This window comes from Manacus candei, unplaced genomic scaffold (genome assembly GCF_025592945.1).
Source record: "Manacus candei isolate 608988 ecotype Guabito, Panama unplaced genomic scaffold, ASM2559294v1 h1tg000008l, whole genome shotgun sequence".
NCBI classification, from domain to species: Eukaryota; Metazoa; Chordata; class Aves; order Passeriformes; family Pipridae; genus Manacus; species Manacus candei.
In genome coordinates, this window is record NW_026138056.1 from 6,981,600 (window position 1) to 7,001,043 (window position 19,444).

Below are 19,444 nucleotides of genomic sequence, written 5' to 3' on the forward strand. Positions count from 1 at the left end.
AAAGATTTCAGCTTTCAGTATTTTAATGTTTGATAACTGAACCTTTTCTTCAAATCACACAGCTCTCCAGAAGTCCCTGTTTATTATGACTAAACCTAAATAGTGGCTGGAGCTGTCAGGTAATACTGTAAAATACTACTGAAGTTACACATCCGAGTAGTCACATTATCAAATATTAAGCACTGACATCTATTTGAAGACATATTTAAATACACAGAAAGTAAACAAAGACAATGAATTTTCTGGAGTCATCAAACTCAGTGTAATTTACCCAAAACAGTTACTCTGTACTTATAAAAGGAAAAAAACAAAACAAAGCCAAAAACCAAACCCCTGTTCAATCTATTTTTTATTTTTACATTAAATTCAGAGAAGCTCAGCAGAGTTAATATTCTCTAACAATTTGTCAGTGCTCACAAAGTATGCAAAATTCCAAATCTTTTTTGGATTCATCTTTAATAGCACACAGTAGAATACAAAACGACCTGTAGGAAACTAAATCCTCAGAAACATCTGGAAAACACAGAGCATCAGGAAATCTCTCTTAACTGGGAGTTTAATACTTTGGATAGAAATTGTGGCACTGATCCACGCGTCTGCTAAGCATTTTCTTGAACTTGTAGCCCTACTTATAGTCACTTAATCTAATACTGTATCTTAATTCTTTAAAGTATGCAACACTTAGTACCTCTTATCATCCTTTTATTTATATTTAAATTCCAAGAATTAGGATGAACACCTTGCTAAAAACTGAAGAGAACATACACAGAATTTTAAATACTCTGCCTTGGTGTTCTGCAGATGCCAGGCTTATGGGGGGCTGGGAAGGATCAGAGTGAGGAGGAGAAAATGAGAAAGTACAGTTCATTAGCATAATTTTCATTCCTACACACAACACAAAGTATAGTAATTCAGGTATTTGCCTTTTCTATGCAACTACATAACAGGAGACTTAAAAAACAGTGTGCTCATGTCCCATATTGCCATCACTGGGAAAGTGTTTTCTTGGGAAGAAAAGCAGCATTGGGATGAAGAAACTACAATATGCAAGTTCTGGGGACAACCTGAAGTCTATTCCAAAATGTAAAACAATCAGAATAACAGTCAAAGTGATACTGAGTCCTACAAAGCAGGTAAGGAAGAAGCAGCTATGAAAGAACACATATATTTGATGATGAGAAACCATGCCCTCTTAAGGACTCAGCTGCGGCCTCCTGAAAAGATGCTTCTGAACGGGAAGAATGAATGGTGAGAAGAGAGGCAGGCCTATGGTTAAGCCAGCTGTAGTAAACTTTCAACAGTGAGATTGTAATTTGTGAATAAAGACAACTACAGCAGTAATACTTCTGACACTCTTTATAGGTATAACGTGCAACAGAGCATTCTCAGTAAATGTGGAAGATCAAAATCTACTAATTTTTCAGGTTACTTGCAAACAAACTTTGCCAAGTAGTCTCCAGGTCTCTTGAGGTTTTTCACTGTTGTCCATAACCAAGGTCCTAGTGGATTTAATAGAGTTTCCAGTTTACTTCTAAAAGAAAAATTTCTAAAGTTCATTAATTTTTTGGATTTATTTTTTCCCCAAAACCTCTTTTGGTCATAGGAGATTACCAAAGAAATAGAGGATTAAGAGTAGTATTTTTGTGATAAAAAGGCTTTTTCAAGACAAAAATGTTAATCCCTCTATTAAAGGTTTTCAGTCTCTAAATATCATCAAAAGCAGGATCAGTTGGTATAGTAGCTGAAAACCAAATGCGTATTTTAGTGTCACAAGCACCCTCTTGGCAGAGCAGACTCCTCTTCTGCTAGACAGGTGCTGAAAGAAGGCCTTTGAAGAACACCACCCATTATCACTCCTGGCGACTTGATGGATGACTGGTACCACTATAGAAATAAACACTTCTCCATCCACAGTACTTTTTTCCTACTGAATCAAGGCTTGCTTAACTTTTCTTGAAAAAAAATAATCTTTGAAATGAAATAATCAAATTTGCTCACAATTTGTTCTTAGTTTCTTCTTTGGCATCACTACCAATGAGGTCTGTTGTGCTCGTGGAAGAGTTTACAGGTTTTGAGTAATGTCATAAAACTTCACAGATGCTTCTGTCAGGTATTTTCACCATACTTAAACTATTTTGGATAACGCTTGCTTTCACACCATTTAGGAATGGTGGAGCTGGTACATGAGGATAGGAGTGACATTTATTCTTCCATTTACCCTCATCTGCATTATTTTAGTATGAATAACAAAACTCACTGACAATTCTTTGTGGTTACCGTCATTTGACTTTTGTACCAGGCATTGCAGTCTGGGTGGACTGGGAGGCTTACTCCCCAGAGCAGCTTTGCTGGCCAGGCTTTTGCAGTGTTTCTGAGCAGAAGAATATAAGGCTTCTTTTTGCTTCCACTATTACAGTGGCACCATCTCATACAAGTCATGTAAGGCTAGAATACAGACCCAGAGTAGCTATGGAACCACCAGGCATTTGAGTTTTTCAGCTGTGCATCTCACTGGTCACAGTATAAGTGAGATAAGAGTACACAGCACCTGATGTACCACTTAGTGCCGCTGAAGCTAACTTATAATGGAAAAGACCATGTCCAAGAAGGAAAGTTACTCTTAACGTACATTCCCACTGCACTCCAAACACATTCTGTAAATGCTGTTGCCCGTGGTTTACTAATAAAAACACCAGGCTGGTGTTTCTGCTGGTCAGCTCTAAAACACCACTGAAGTCAAAACACTTCACAGATAAGATAGATTGATTTTAAGATGACTTTTTATTTCTTGCATATGTTCACTGGGATTTATCCTTAACAGTCCACTATGAATTAATTTCTCCCAGTAGGCATCAGATTATTCATATTTAAGACAGATAATGAAGCAAAATTTTTCATCAAATATCACAGCTCCTTAGACATTGGCTAACATGAATATGATACAGATCACAAGCCTCCTATATTCTGTTCTTCATGGAAGTTTTTATGCCATATAGTAAGATTACTATGCAATTACTGAAAAACAATTAGAACAGATTAACATCAATTAATAGAAAATACAGAATATATACTGCAAGAAAGCCACTAAATATATACTGAAGTGGAGATGGGGACACAAAGAAATTAACATACCAAAACCTGGAAATATTATTAAATGGTCACCAGAATTTAAAAAAAAAGTTTAACTTTCACCTATGCAGTAATAGTTAGTGTCCATTAATTATCCTTCCAAAGCAATATCATCTCAGCTTATCTACAAAAAAACACATCACGATGCACATTAATGTATGTGCATGTAATGCATGTAATCTTGGCAAAATTTTTAGTCGACTGATGTCATTAAAGCTCTTCTCAAGGCAATGGACTCAAGACAATTTGCTGAGCACAAGATGGCTTGGCCAGACTCAGAAGACTGTGCTATTTAAGAGCAGGAGGAAGAATGTTCTTGTGCATTCCTGTAGTACACAGATACACCTACTGATCAAACCCCAAACATTTTAATATCCAAAAGAATGTCTTCTATCCCATCCCATCGTACAGTTTACTTTAATAGTTCCACCTGTTTGTGTTACCAAGTTGTTACATATGCATATGATTTAATCTAACAGGTAGTGTTTCATTATCTTAGTACTCAAAAATGGCTGAAACATTTTTTTCCTCAAGTACTTCAAAACTTGGCAACAAAAATAGTAATTATGCGACAGTCTCAGAGAGTTTACAGCGCAACAAAAAAATTCTTATGAAACTCCAGGACTTTTGGTTCACATTCTAGGATATTTTATGCAATTTACGCAAACAAACGCGCGCGCGCACACACACAAACTATTTTGTATATCTTCTCAATATATTTTATTTTCATCATCTGTCAGGATGGTTCTACATTCTTACAAGGATGTGTTTGATACCTCTCATTTGTGTATGTGTGTATTCCTGAGGAAAACAATTTGCTTTCCAGAACTCCCTCTGACACAGGACTATATCTCTTCCTTTGAAAAAATAATAAATAATGCATACAGGTAGTTTTGTAATACAGATGAATAAAATCTTTGATACCCTTCATACCTTCAGCAAAAGATTACTGAAGATACAAAAAAAGATACAGTGAATAAGGTGAAAGACAGCTTTCAGGAAAGACAAGAAGAAAAGCCAAATCCTGGATTAACAGGTAATAAACTCTTTACATGGGGTAGAGGAGAGATTGGCCGCAGGAGTGATACTGTTCTTAGTTTCTTGGCTGCAAATAACGCAGTACGTGTTCTGCATGCATAAACCACAGGTATGACAGATTTCACCCTCTCCCCTTCTATCAGAGAACAACCATTAGTCCCTTGCTATTGGTAAATCTGATGAGACCCTTACTACAGCTGTCAGACATATCCTGAGATCCTATTGCTATTCGCTTCCCTCCAACAAATTTTTACTCCTAGGTCTCTATTTTTGCAATAAAAGTTATATGTTTGAGAATTACATTTTAAAATAGTTGTTTACATTTCAACCATATTTTAGAATGAAGCTAGAAAAAATAAATAACTTCAGTGAAGTGATGACCTCTCTTTCTCATCAACTGCAGCTTTCCATTGTTTTGGGAACCTCTCCCAAGAAAGGCTACCCACACTGAGTCAAGGCACATCTAAAAAATGCCACGTTTAGTGACACTACAATAAATCTTTAGAAACTAATGTAAAAAGATTGTGTTGGGAAAGATATTAAAATGGAATTTCATAATACCGGGGTATCATGTGACAGCAATTTCCCTGAAGTCACACTCTAGATTGTTGTAAGAACAAGTAGCATACTGAGGGAACTGAATGAGCCCACTGCAAATCAGGAGAAGTAGCAGATGAAGATAGGAAAATGAAGAGAAGGAGCCAGGCCTGAGCAGCTAAGGAAAAACAAGCCAATTGTTTGCAGCCCATAGGTTGCACCAAAAACATGTTACTTCCAAAAAAGAATTCTACTCCCTCTCTCCTATAACACAGATTTGTGTTTCCACAATTTACTAAATACTAACACAGGCTTTTCAGAAGACATTGTCTCAGCTGCTTTCATTTGACCATTAACTTTTCTGTGTTCCATCTGTTCATTTCTTTCCACCGTGGGAGCAAAGGAAAGAGCACAGGAATGACATTTTTGCTCAATCATTCAATAGAAGAGTCATCCCATACTGGTAATAACCATTATTGCCCACAAATATGAAAAAATCAAAGCAGATAGGATGCATCTATTAATTATAGACATTCAGATTTATTTTTAAGGTATTTTTATGTTTAGAACATTAGCTAATAGGGATGTGAATTCATAAACAGACAGTCTAACAAATGACCTTATTAACTGGACCCTCATTACAATAACAAAATCAACAAAATACCAAAAAACCCCAAAATAACAAAGTTGTATGATACTGTGTTGTGTTCTTTCATTTTACTTTAACCTGAAATGGTATCACTGAAAATACCCACAGCTTGTTTTCAAATTATCTGACAAGCTTGCAATCGTAGCTCGTGCACCAGGGTGCATGTCTGTCTAGTGGAGTGAAGAACAATGTTTTTCTTACAAAACACTACACTATGCAATGGGCAAACAGCTTGCTTTCTTCCCCTTCTCGAAAGAGTAAATACTGATCACAGCATCACGAAACAAATTTCATGCCTCAGTGGTCTAATTTGGGCAGCTATTGTACTAACTGTGATTCCCTCATCACCCTTGCAATTTCAAAAACTTTCATAATACTCCAGAAATTAACAGATTTCATATTCCCTAGGGAATAAGAGTGGGATAGGTTTGAAAAGGCGGGGGGGGGGAGTGCAAAAAATATGATCTACGGATTTCATTTAGAACTGCTTCAAGCCCTTGGCATTATTAAACCAAGAACATCTATTTTCAAAACTACTCGCCAAAGACAAGGATACTAAAATAACCAATCAACTTAAAACTATTCATTTGTTTTAAGGAACATATGTCACTCACAGTCTAACAGACTGTAAAAAGTAAAACATTTGTTCACCAGAAAAATGTGTCCTACTAAACTTGAAGTCTGGTGCATAGAAATGGAGAGGTACTATATAAAAGAGATAGAAGTAAAGGAGCAAAATCCTGCCACCAGTGGAAAGAGCAGAAATATCATTGAATTCAGTGAGTTTGTGATTTCACCCTTGCCTGTACTTCAGACTAACAATGTCAATCTGAAAAAAAAAAAAGACAGGTACCGGAAGTCATTTGGGAGCAAATTATCTCACAGTATTCTGGAATTGCCACATCCAGACAAATTAAGCATCCTGATAATCTGACTCACACGGAAGAAATCCTGAGAAGCCCCTGATAAAATCACTCAACTGTATTTATTTATTTACTATTATTTCCCCTTAAGGTTTTATAAATGTAATTAAACAAACCACCAAAAGGATAGTAGAAAAGGCTTAGTATTACTGGTGAACAAACTAGACATACCAGAGAGATTGCATGATTTGTTCATAGTACCACTAAAATCTGAATCCCTATGACCTGAGTGCTACTGGAAATGTTTCCAGAGAATGGTGTTCATTTTATTCTGGCTCTAGTGCATATAAGAATTTCTTTCACTGGGATGTTCTGTAGTTTCATACTGGTTCTAGCGCTACCAGGAGCGAAAGTATCTTTAATGTCCATTTGACCAGTCATGTGATGTAGAAGATGCCATGTTCTTTGACAGCTATTACAGACAGCTGCATTGTACTCATGGCCCTCTGGCAGCATCATGAGATGTCATACACAGGCATATAAAAAATTCCTCAATATCACAACATGAAACCAGACAGTCAGTCAACTGACTGATGGAGAATTGCAAGGTCTGAGGATCTGTTACCTGATAACCACAGTATCACTGAATATGCTGAGTTGGAAAGGAGCCATATACATAAAATATAGGTCATAATGACCTAGTACGCTAAAATAAAGCTAATCCTTTCAGGAACTGTATCTCATAGCCTTGATTTGCAGCATCCCACACACAGAGCTGTTTGTTCAGTCTTACTGTAAGTTGCAGCAGACATCTGTGGAAACTGGCAAAGAAGTACAAAAATAAATCCAAGCTATCCAGGAGATCCTGTCAACTTCTAAAATGTTCTTATGCAAAGGCACACCTGGAATATGCACAACCTTGGACTGACTACCAGAGGGACCTCTAATTGTATAGGGAGAATAAATACACAGTGTCCCTGCAGGAAGATAAAATTCCTCAAAAAGTCAATCTGTCACTATTTTCTTATCCTCCATATAAAAAAGAAATCTCCTAATCATGCATAAACAAGGAATTGAATTAACTAAGCTCAGCAAAGATATTTGGGCATTGCTACTGCTGTTAAGAAAATTGTTTTACATTACATAAAACCTAGAAGGCTATTTAATTTCTACAATAAAGACATTACATTCCAGCCTTGTAAAGAATTTATGTATGTCCTAAACTCCACGAAAAAAAATTAAAGCTGAAATTATACTGTCCCGAAACACATGGAAAAATTGAATGGAACAAGGACATCCCTATGTTGAATTCTACCTTCAATTTCACAATAGAGGATTATGCAAAAGTTCAAAGGTTCTACAAAGGATATCATTGATGAAATAGAAACCCATTATTTTCTCATACATGCTAAACCCTTTTCATGAGTGGAAAAATCATTCTTTAAAAAAATCTTGGTGGCTTAGGAAACACAGGAGTCTAATTCTACCAATTCAAAAGTGTAATATTGTCTTTAAAGGTGCTAGAGAAATATCAGCCTTATATCAGCACAGAGGTTGAAAATAAAACCCAAATAAGGCCAAAGCAGATTTTCATTGCCTTCTACTGTGTTTGATCAGGCTCTTTCTGAATAGACATAACAGTTCATCATTCATATACAGATAAATATGTCTTTGCTTTTCAAGTGGTTTTACTTATTTTTTGTGCGTGCTAGATTACATATAAGTACTCAGCTGTTTAACCTGTCACACTTACATGAATAATTTATGAAATACAAATGCAATGTTAAAGGAAAACTATAGTAAAAGCCTAAAATTGTTTAAACATCAAAAATAGAGAATTTCATTTCTAAGTCCCACCTGTTACCATTGCTTCAAATTCTCTTATTCCTCCTTCTCCACTAACTGCAGCTTCATCTGACTGATCTCCTTAGGTACTGTTTTATTTATTTTAATTGCCCTCATTTCCTTCTCATAGACAATGTCTTAGTTCTAGCATGTTGTTTTCCACGTATGGAAATCACTGGGATCTGGAGGTAGGTATATACCTAATGCTAAGTTCAAATACTGACTAATTGTTTGCTGTAGGGAACAACTCTGTAATGATGGCAGCAAGACAGCAGTTAAACCTGCATGCCCATTACTAAAAGAGATCAAGCAAAAAAGGCATATTTTTGATAGAAGACTACACGTCTGGGTAAGGGAGAATGTCTTTACTGAAAGAAAATGAGTTGGAGCAATACTTTAAACCAGGATCTGACACCTATCTAGAAGCTACTTTACTGATTAAGTAATAAATAATGGACTCAATGAATATAAGTAAGATTCTTTGGCTCTATAATAGAGAAGGTCAGATTTGACTGTCATACTGGTCTTCTCTAGACTTAAAGAGTAACAATGCAATTTTAGCTGAAAATACTAAGCAGAGATAGAGGTAAATTAAAAAAAATCATTATGTGTAATACGGCAGTTGGCCAGCACAGACCTTGTAAGAAAGTCATGTGCTCTTCCTTGGGGATTTCGCCTTTACTCATGATTGCCACATGTAAGAAAAACAGTACCTTTATTTTTAATAAGGCATTCCACTGAAACAAGAGCGAAAAATCTTCCAGAATAATTTTCTACAACAGAATACCTACTATGCAGCAGTTCAAAGGCACTATAAAATCTAATATTGATGAAAAGGACAGTCCTATAATTTTTCATGTTTTACGTTCCTCTCAAGAGTCTCTCCTCTCTCTAGATCTAAGTGCATCAGGAAAGAAAGAAATTACCTGTAACCAGAGTCTGTCACCTGAGTCTGTTCCACCATTGGCAGTGCATTGAAAAGTAGCAAACTGTCCTGCATTGACTTCCACACTCTGAAGACGCAAGAAATGGGGAGTTTTTGCTGTTGGAAAAGATAAAAGTATTGAAGTTATGCAAGACAAAAGTACTGGCTATGAAAAATACACCAAGCAAATGAAACAGTTGTGCTTTAAAAGATTCAGCTCACTTACTACACATTAGATTCTAGGTTGGTTTACTTCTGTACCCGTGAAAGAGCAGAATAGAAGGGTGCTGTTTAATTGTTCCTGCTGTGTAAATTATCTTAGCTCAGCATCCCTTTTCTAATAACATACTATTAATAAAAATCATAATGGAAACTAACAATGTTTTCAAGGAAAACCTGTTATATGCTTACACTACCAACTAGAAAAGACCGTAAGAGGTTAAGTGATGTTATCAAGGGAACAGGTTTTTCTTTTCAACCAAGCACAGCGTCTACAGAAGAGATTAGAAAATGCAGAAATGTAGCACAACAAACAGCTAAAATACTAACAGAACACCAACTACACCTGTATTCTTTAAATGCAATTCTTTTCAACAACACTGTAGAAAAAAAACAAAGCACAATACATTCTCCATACAAATGCTTATCTTTCATTTAGAAAGAGAAAACAATCCCAGTAAAAGTTAAGGAAATATACCTATAAATAACCTAAAAAATGAAACTGATCTTCAAACAACAACTATGTCCACTGAAGGAGGAAAGAGAGTGTGTGTATTTTTGTTTTACTATAAGGAGTCAACTACATGACACAGAAAAACATAGATACTTGATACAGAAACTTATCCTTTAAAACACAGTATTCCCCAAACATTCAAATCCTACTGCAGACAGGCAGACTGCTTGCACTGTCTATACTAACAGATAAGCCAGGCTCTGAACATTGCCTTTTGACCTGAAAATCTTAGTACTAGCATTAGACTAGCAAACTAAACATCTATTTTCTAGCAGAGCATCACAACCATTTAAAGTGTTGATATTTTTTAAAAGACCTTATTACTGGGACAAATTGCATTTTTAAGGAATTTATAAATAACCAGCTGCCATAATCCAAGAAAAAGTTGATAAATATCCAGTGCAAGGCAGCATAAGAAGGAGGAAATGGAATAAAATAGCCCAAATTAATATCTAAGTATGAAATATTTTCATGATAATGATCCTTATGGCAAATTGATTACAAATACTGGGGTTTTTTTTCTTAAACACTTCCCAGTTAGGACAGACAGACTCTTTAGGCCAGAGTCATCCTCTTCTCTATCAAACTATTAATGTCATACTCTGCAGTAAAATTCTTCAGTATATTCCCCCTGTCTCAGGCACTTTTTTTTTTTAACTTCTGCTTTTACCCCACTCGATTTTACTTTTTTCTGGGTCTTCTTAAACTCTGGAAAACTAACTTTATTGAATTACCAGGTATGGTCTAAGTGGAGAAGGGCATTAGGTTTTAAAAACAAATAAACAACACAAGAAAAAACCTACCCACCCACCACAACCCATCCCTTTCATTTTTAAGTGCTCACAACTTGAATTCTGCCTTGTCTTTGTACTACACAAGGAATTGCCTATCCAACATTTTTTGCATTTAAATTCTTTGTTTAAAGAGTTAATAATTCCAAAAGTATTTTTTCTGGCAATATACAGAAACAGCATTGTGAACTTTGCCGAGTTTTAGACACAGAGTAGTTCTATTCCAATTTTCACACTTTTTCAATTTTCTTGTAGACAATTTAACTGGTTTGATGTCTTAATTTCTAACGTTTTAATTACTTCATCAAAGAACTTTTCATTAAAGCTTTTGCATTTCAACACTACCACGTTAGAACTCTACATACTAGGGGCTATAACTCAATCTCCACAATAACAAGAGCTACTTGCAGTTTTTGAGAATGGATTGGTACAAATGCACAGACCAAACCTCTCAAAATCTGTATACAAAAAATAGTAAGCTGCTAAAATGCTGCTTTAGACTTACCCTACCTGAACCAAAAATATAAATTCAAAATGCAGAAGCACATATATTGTCTAACAACATGAGAGCCTGCTGTGTTTATTAGAACTAAGTGATTCAGAAATAACAGCTGCTGATTCTGCATAACTGTCTCTTGTACCTGAAGAAATGTGTGTGTCTTCTTGCCACTAACACTAAACCCATTTTTATGAGTGTTATACACTACTTTTTATTTGGAATCACAGCTCTTACTTATAGCCACAATAAATGCATACAAGATCAAAATTATATAAGAACAATTACAGAGAAGTTGATGTCTTCTTCCACTCAGTCATTTGGTCAATAAGACTACAACCTACTATTCCATGTATGATCTTAATACACCTTTGTGGTAGTTTGGTCTAGGTCTTCCTTGGTGACCAGTTTGTAACCAAGGAAGGGCCCAGATTTACCCAGTATTCCCTGCGATTTTTACGTAAGCCAGACTATAAGAAGAAAGGAGGAGAGGCCTTCGCTTTTTCCTTCTGGCGGCTTGGAGGTGCAGGTTCCCTGTTGTTGAGTCTGCCGTGTTGGGGAGCGAGGCCTGGTTAGGCTTTGCCAACCTTGGGAGACAGAGGTTGCTGGCGATTGTTCCAGAGCGACTCTCAGTTGTCCCAAGGAGAGTAGTGAGATATTTCTTTGCTAACTCTTTTAGTTGTTAGATACTGGGCCACTAATCGGGACATATATATATATATATTTTATTTTGGTTTTGTTCCTTTTCCCTTCCCCCTTCCCGTTCCCTTGTGAAATTGTACATATATTTCAATTGTATATACCTGTAACATAGGTGTAAATATATTTATATATATATTGCTTTAGCTGTCTCTCTTGTTTCAGGTTTTCTTGGTTGTTTTTCTCCCTCTTCTCCCTGAGGTTTGCGGGGGGGGGGACCTTTTGTGGTAAGGTTTGGAGACTTGGCAGGGAGCCAGCTTCAAACCATATCAACCTTATTTAACCAATATATATGAATTAATAAGTTATTTAAGTAGTCTGTTCAATTACATCTGGATTATTATATTAAAGTTTGATTTACAAGGTTTGGTTTTGACATCATTTTTAAGAGAATTTAGAATAGTTAAGTATTATATATCCTTAATAATGGAAAAAGAAAATGTACTTTAGGAAGTAAAACAGTGCAGAAATTGAGCCATGAACCTCGGAAGTACCCTAAGCAGTCTCAGCCCTCAACCAACTAAGTTTTCTTCCTTCCAAGCCCTGGAAACAACAATTGTACATATATTCAGCTCTTGTGTTGCTCATCTGTTCTCACTAGTGTCTCAGCTTGTGCCTGTACTGAATTTTTGATGCAGACAGAAAACTCGTTCACAAATCTTCGAATCACAGAATCATGATGACTTGGTGATTTTGTTCTAAAGGAGTTGCTATATGGTCCAGTTGGGGTCTGGGATTCATGCAAGGTGCTGTACAAGGTGCATACAGACAGATGTCTTTAAAGCCAATAGGGTGTAATGATGCTATGTTAGTGTATGCAACACTTTGTACATACTCAGCCTACATTTACAGCAGCGACATTGCTTTCTCACATTTTCCTTATCTTTTGCTCCACATTTATTGAAACATAGTGGCATGTTCATTTTAGGGGTCTGGCTTTACAACAGAAGATAGGTACTTACTACATGGATGTCCTAAAACTTTCACTTCATCAATAGCCACATATCCTGGGTGACCTGAAGTAATCACTTCAAAAACAACCTGAGAGGTAAAAAGAGAATTTCAGTTAGTTGCTTTGTAACACAAGGAATATAAAACTATTCCATTATATAAAAATACATCAACACTTTTAACGTGTTGAGAACACCCTGAAAACAAAATACAATCATAAAACCCTCAAAATGTGTTGTTCATATCATTAAAATTAACCAGAACATTTTTTCATGTTTACCTCACTTTTAGAGATTTACAACTGGGATCATATATAGCTCACAGTGGATATAACAAAATCTCCCCAATATCTAGTCTGCCAAAGTAGTTATCTAATAATCACTTTAAGTATTAAGACTGGTATTTTTATTTTCCGTTCTCTGTCTTGCAGAATAAACTGCTTTTATGTTAAAAATTATGGTTCTGTAGTATACAGAGATTTGCAGAGTATCAGACACAAACATACCTATTTTCAGGAATGTATTTTCCATGCTGTTAATCTTCCACCAAATGTAGAGAATTAAGTAAAGCAGATCCATTTGCCACGGTTTGTTTAACGGCTATAAATAGGTCACAAAATAAATGGACCGTTCTTGTCATTTGAATTAAGCACACTCTAAAGTAAACCTCTCCAAACTTTGGCAGCCTTATCTTTGAACATACCAAGAATGTTTATATGGAATAGAAGAAAATATGTCAGTAATGTGAGCAGGTACATTTCTAAACCATTGCTCAAGAAGTTCATGCTAAAATCCAGATTGTGATTTCTTCTTTTTTTTTTTTTAATACTCCCCTATTTCTTGGGAAGTTAACTCCAATTGCTTCTTGTACCTAATCGCAGGAAGCACACTGAGGAGGACAAAGTTTAGAAACTATTTTTCACACACATGCTGTACTTGACCTTGGAGCAGATGTAGACACTATGTTCTTTCAGCAGAAAGAGAATGATACAGAATGCAAACATATTACAAGGATAATATACAGCTCCATAATTTATCACAATTTCCTGATGTTGAATAAACAGTCAGAGAACTGATTCGGATTTTTAAAAAAACCTTGAGGTGAGAAAAATCTTCGTGCCCTCTTGCCTCTTCCTTCTCACTTCTTTCTCATTGCTTTACCTGTGGACACCGATCCTGTTGTTCTCTCCCAGATATCAACTTCCTAAACTGTGTACATTTCTCTGTCCCAGTCTCCCTGGAGTGAAATTGCTGTAAATATGACTTTAACTCCACATATCAAAAATACTTTTCATTCTAGTTCTGCCTCCTGTCCACATCAGTATTTCAACCTACGGTGCCAATGTTGCCCAGAGGTGAATCACGCGGTAACAAGGAAAACAAAAGGCGGCAATGAGCAAAGTCCAAATGTCACCAAACAAATTTTTCAGAAGTAAGTTCTGCCAGAAAGGGATTGCTCAGTCACAACCCTCAGCCTGTGACCCTCTAAATGCCGGATGGCACTTTACTGGTGTTTAAAGTTGGTATTACTGATCTACAGTAACATGTTGAATGGGGTATGGATTTGGCTTCCAGCATTCGGTAGAGGATCCAAACCAAGACTATTCAAAATTTCAAAAGATTTCTTTCCTACAAAGCAAAAACATCTCCTGGTGAAACTGGTCTTAAGAACTATCTTGGGAAACAGAAGTTCCTAAGAAGAAAAAAAAGCAGAGATGCATAAAGAATAACTTGAATTCAGTAACCTTTCTCTCTTAACTGCTCTCTTAACTTCTTTGAAATGAAAATACAGAGAGGTGATGTACACAAAGTAACCCCAAGTTTTGATGGCAGTCCGAGACCCAGAATGCAGTTCCTGTTTTCACTCACTGAACTTTGAACAAAGAACAAGCATTTCTCTCTATTAGCAAATGGGACCAAGTTGCACGTTCTCCATTTGTGTTACGATCTCTGAAAAAAAGTAATTATGCTGGTGCCCTTGGAAGAAGGTAGAGATTGTTCTGTTACCAGAAGAGCTACCAAGCCTATTCAAAATAGAGAACATCTGAAAGACCATAGGGTATGAGAACCATGGCATAGCTCTGGGAACCTGCACTTAGTGCAGAGATGTTACAACACAGTAGTGAAGAACAGAGAGCAGACAGACGGGTCTCAGAAATGGTGGAAAGTTTCCCAGGGAAATACACTGCCATAAAGAAAGTCCCTGAGATAACCAAATCCAGTCGTGAAAGCAAAGACCTGCCTGTAAAAACAGAGGGCTAGGGACAGTTACTGATTTGTTTTCTGTATTCTCTAGTGGCTTTGAGTTTTCTCTGTTAGGAAGAAAAATACCCCAATAATTAAATTTCTGTTTTTTATTGAAATATAACTTTTTTAAAAAAATAAAACCTCTCTTTCTTATGAAATGCTCAGTATAGGAAGATCTGTGCAAAGCCATCTGAAAGGCCTACCAGATCCATGATGCCATTACTGCAGAGCAAAGTAGGTCTTTTCAGGTTCTCCACTTATAGACAAAGTTCTAAAAAAACACCCATGAGGAACCGGCACATGCACACCTGTGGAGCAGCCAGCCAAACCAGTCTTCAGTTTTCTGCAAAAAATATTACTGCCAGATAACAAGGACTTTACTATTTTTTAAAATGTTGCATAATAGTGTCTTTTCTAAAGAACTTCCAGCAAGACCAATAACCTGAGCTTTAGGAAAGAAAACATATGCAATACCTGAGTAGATTTCAATATAATTTCTGTAATTCATAAAAGGAGAGCTTAACTACAAGCTCTCCAACAGGTCTGAAGTATTTCAGTATTGCAATACACTCACGGACAAAAAGCAGCTTGTAAATTCTAAACACAAAGCCATTCCTTCAGTCCACAGGTAGAAACTACAACCTTGAAACAACTGAATTAGAACTCCTTATGACAACAGCAGAGAAAGACTCAAAGATTGGTCTAAAATACCCTGCTGTATCTCTAGACAACATACCAAAAATGTCACTGTCACAAATAAATCAGACAATGTATCGAGAAACTGCCAGATGGACATACAACTGAATTACAATTATTGACATTATGAGTATGTTCCAAAGAAAAGTATTAGAAATTGAAATACTGTCAGTTTAACCATGCCTCCATTAAAAGCAATAGCCAAGCTAATATCGACTTTAATAATGGTAACTTTTAGTCTCTTCTGACATGAAATGTGCCATTTTTAGTAAATGGAAAGAGGCACTACAGCCAATAGTGATGCATCATGGTCCAAGGGACATTGCTGATGTACCTTTTACTTCAGATACAAAAGAACAAATATACACAAATACAGACTAGGCAGAGAATGGAATGAGAGCAGCCCTGATGAGAAGGACTTGTGGGTGTTGCTGGATGAGAAAGTCAGTATGACCCAGCCATATGCACTTATAGCCCAGAAAGCCAGCTGCATTCTGGGTTGCATCAGAAGAGGATGGTCAATAGATCAATTCTCCCTCTCTACTCCACTTTGGTAAGACCCCATCTGGAGCACTGCATCCAGCTGTGGGACCCCCCGACATAAAGGGACGTGAAACCTATTGTAGCAAGTCCAGAGGAGGGTCATGAATATGATCAGAGGGCTGGAGCACATCTCATATGAAGACAGGTTGAGAGAGTTGGGGTTGTTCAGCCTGGAGAAGAGAAGACTTCAGGGATCATAGAATCATAGAATGGTTTGGGTTGGAAGGGACCTTAAAGATCATCTAGTTCCAATTCCCTGCCACAGGCAGGGACACCTTTCACTAGACCAGATTGCTCAGAGAGCCTCATCCAACTTGGCTTCATTATGGGATACCACATTACAGGTACACTATGCCCATATATATATAAAGGAGATCTCACTACGGCCATCCAGTATCTAAAAGAGAGCTGGAGAGGGACTTTTGACAAGGGCATGGAGTGATAGGACAAAGTGTGCTGGCTTTAAACTGAAAGAGGGTAGATTTAGATTAGATGTTAAGGAAGAAACTCTTTACTGTAAGGGTGGTGAGGCACAAAGTTGTGCCCCATTCCTGGAAATGTTCAAGGCCAGGCTGGATGGGGCTTCGAACAACCTGGTTTAGTGAAAGGTGCCACTGCCCGTGGCAGGGGGGTTGGAATGAGATGATCTTTAAGGTCCCTTCCAACTTTAACCATTCTATGATCCTATGAACATGTCAGCTATTCTAAGTATAGTAATATAATCCCTCTTCTGTTCACAGGCTGTGAAATACTATCAGCTGTTGTATACAAATCTGGTATTTTGTTTTATTTAAATTGATAAATGAAGATTATGGACTCAAATATCTCCTTATCTAAGCATTTTCTCTTTTTACACTAAAAAAAGAATTTGATCATATGCATGACATGTTTCTGAAAGTCCTAGCAAGTGGGCTGCACACTGTAAGAGTGTGCTCAGGAAGGGACCTAGAAACACTTCCAACAGCTCATTTATTCACTGAAAACCTTATATTAGGGATATCAAGACTCTTCAAAAATCTGGATCAGTTTTACTAGTAATTCCACCAGAAATGAAACATAGAAACTTATTTCACATCCAGTTCTCTCCATCATTTCACATTTGAAAAGTAGTTTGCCTGCTAAATGTTAACATTTTTACTTGTCCCTCCAAACTTTGCCTTTTCTCCTGGATGACACAACTCCCGCAGGCAATGTAAAAGGCTCCAGTCAAAATAGAGACAACACTCCAGCAACGTCAGACTGGGTGGCCCTTGGATTTTTTGCCTATTATTCCACCACCTTATCAGTCCGGAAACAACTGGTTAAAACACTGAATTCATTTGCTCAGGAAAAACTCCGCTGAACACTGCCCTCAAAGCTGTATAACACCGTTCTCCCTGCTGCAGGCCTGCCAAACAGGAACCAGGGAAGCAGCTTAGCACTGCACTGTCCCTGATCCTCCCTGCTTCAGTGAAGAGCAAAATTAGCTTTTCATTCCTGCCATTTCCCCTTGCTACATATGAACAAAGAAAGGAGGTCTGTTCACCAACATAAATGCTTACTGCTGAAAATGTGCGACTCAAGATAACCCGTCTGCTCCAAAGAACAATAGAAATAAACAGGTTTTGTTGCCACACAACCTCACTCAGTAAATTCCTGCCTTTGTTGTTGCAAAATTACAACGCTTTTAGTCAAAAGGTGGATTGTACCTAATATAAACACTCTCTACTTCACAAGACTTAAAAATAGAACTTTGCAAAAACAAGAAAGAGAAAGGAGTATTAAGAAAGCTGCTTAACGTCAGGCTGCAATCCCGCCCCGCTGCATCCCCAGCAAGCAGGCGGTGCTGTATCACACGCTGCCCGCATCACCACGCTTCCTCTTTGCCTGCTCTGCTTTCTTTGACTGTATTTTACAAGGTGTTGGGAACAGTTCCTCTCCAGAAAATTGGCACTGACTTGCACCCTGTGGGTTGAGTTCTTCTTCCCTTTCTGACTCATAACTGCTTTATCACCACAATCACAGCAGGTCTTTCCTCATCAAAGCCACGTGAAAGGAGACTCCTGACCTGGTCCTTCCCAGGCCCCACAAAAGCCCATCACAACTTATTGACTTGGGCTGCCTAAAATGTGTTCAGGCCTCCCTGGCTAGGAGTTCGCTTCATGCCGTTTCCCTCCCCACCTCTCACTCCTACACAACTGACACTTGGCATTCACATGTGCACCCAAGCACACCAAACAAAATTTTAGTGGCTGCTGCCAATCTGAGACTACAAAGTAATCTCTTATAAGCAAGAAGGACTGAAAATTGAGCTCCTGACATTAAGGTTTACTAAATCTTATTCTTCTCTTTTTGTTTTTAAACCAGTTGTTGTCTTAACATTTCTCTTCTGAAGACCAAGAAGCTTTCCTGGTTTAGGAATAAGGGACAGGAGAAAATAACAGAGCCTTGTGTATATGACAGAAAGCACATGCCTGCTGATTCTTGGCCATTTTTAGACTGCTGGGGTTTTAAATTTAGATATGTGGTTTGCCCTGGTGCATCTTTCCCAAAATAATTATTTCCAAAGCACCCAAGTCAATGAAGAAGAGCTGTTTAAGATGCCTAACACAGGTTTTTGATTCCAAATGCAATATGCATTTCAAAGTTTCTCTGGAGTTCCAAGTGCAGTTCAGGAACTGTATGAGTGCAGTTGAATGCAACATACAAAACATATGAGAATGTGAGCCTGACCTTTACTGCACAAGAAGCTTAATTCTCTGTCCTGGTTGATGACTTAAGTACATTGCATGAGCAAAACTCCAAGCAAAGCATGTACAAAGCAGGTTATGAAACAAACGAAAGTTTAAAAGTCCAGATTTGAAAAGGTAGGTTGGATCTACTGCTTCTTATTCCCTGAACTCCTAATTTACAGTGTAAAGTGTCAGAATGGTAAAGGGTAAATCTCATCTCTGTGTGAAGTGAAACCATGTAACTCCTTTGTGTCCTTACTAAAAAAGATCAGGAATTACTGCCAGGCTCTTATCCCATTTTTTCATTCTACCTTCATAGGAATTTATGTCTAAAGATGGTGCAGTGGCATAGACAGTTACGTTACTCCACTGGAAGTTATTTTTAATCCTTTCAATTCCATCTCTGGATTTTAAGTCTGCAGAGTTTGTTGTTTTATTTAATCAAGATTTGTTTCAGTTCACTGCTGCGATGACTGACTCCCAGCAAAGTACAAAGCAAATAATTCAAAATACAAAAACTGATAGGAGGATGGTGTGTAGCTTCTAACGGTGCTGTGCTAAATTGCTTGCTTGCAGGGTTAGAAGCAGGGAA

At 37.3% G+C, this 19,444-nt stretch overlaps 1 protein-coding gene across 9 annotated transcripts in view; it reads right to left on the reverse strand.

The window, feature by feature from the left end:
* The window catches only part of PTPRM (protein tyrosine phosphatase receptor type M), a 453,290-nt gene that overhangs the window by 291,208 nt on the left and 142,638 nt on the right, over positions 1–19,444 (reverse strand). For all 9 annotated transcript variants that reach the window (XM_051772753.1, XM_051772744.1, XM_051772735.1 and 6 more), the window contains exons 4-5: positions 12,668–12,746; positions 8,988–9,103 (exon numbers count right to left, since the gene is read on the reverse strand). In XM_051772753.1, coding sequence (XP_051628713.1) covers positions 8,988–9,103; positions 12,668–12,746 — 195 coding nt within the window. The remainder of the gene's footprint in view (positions 1–8,987; positions 9,104–12,667; positions 12,747–19,444) is intronic.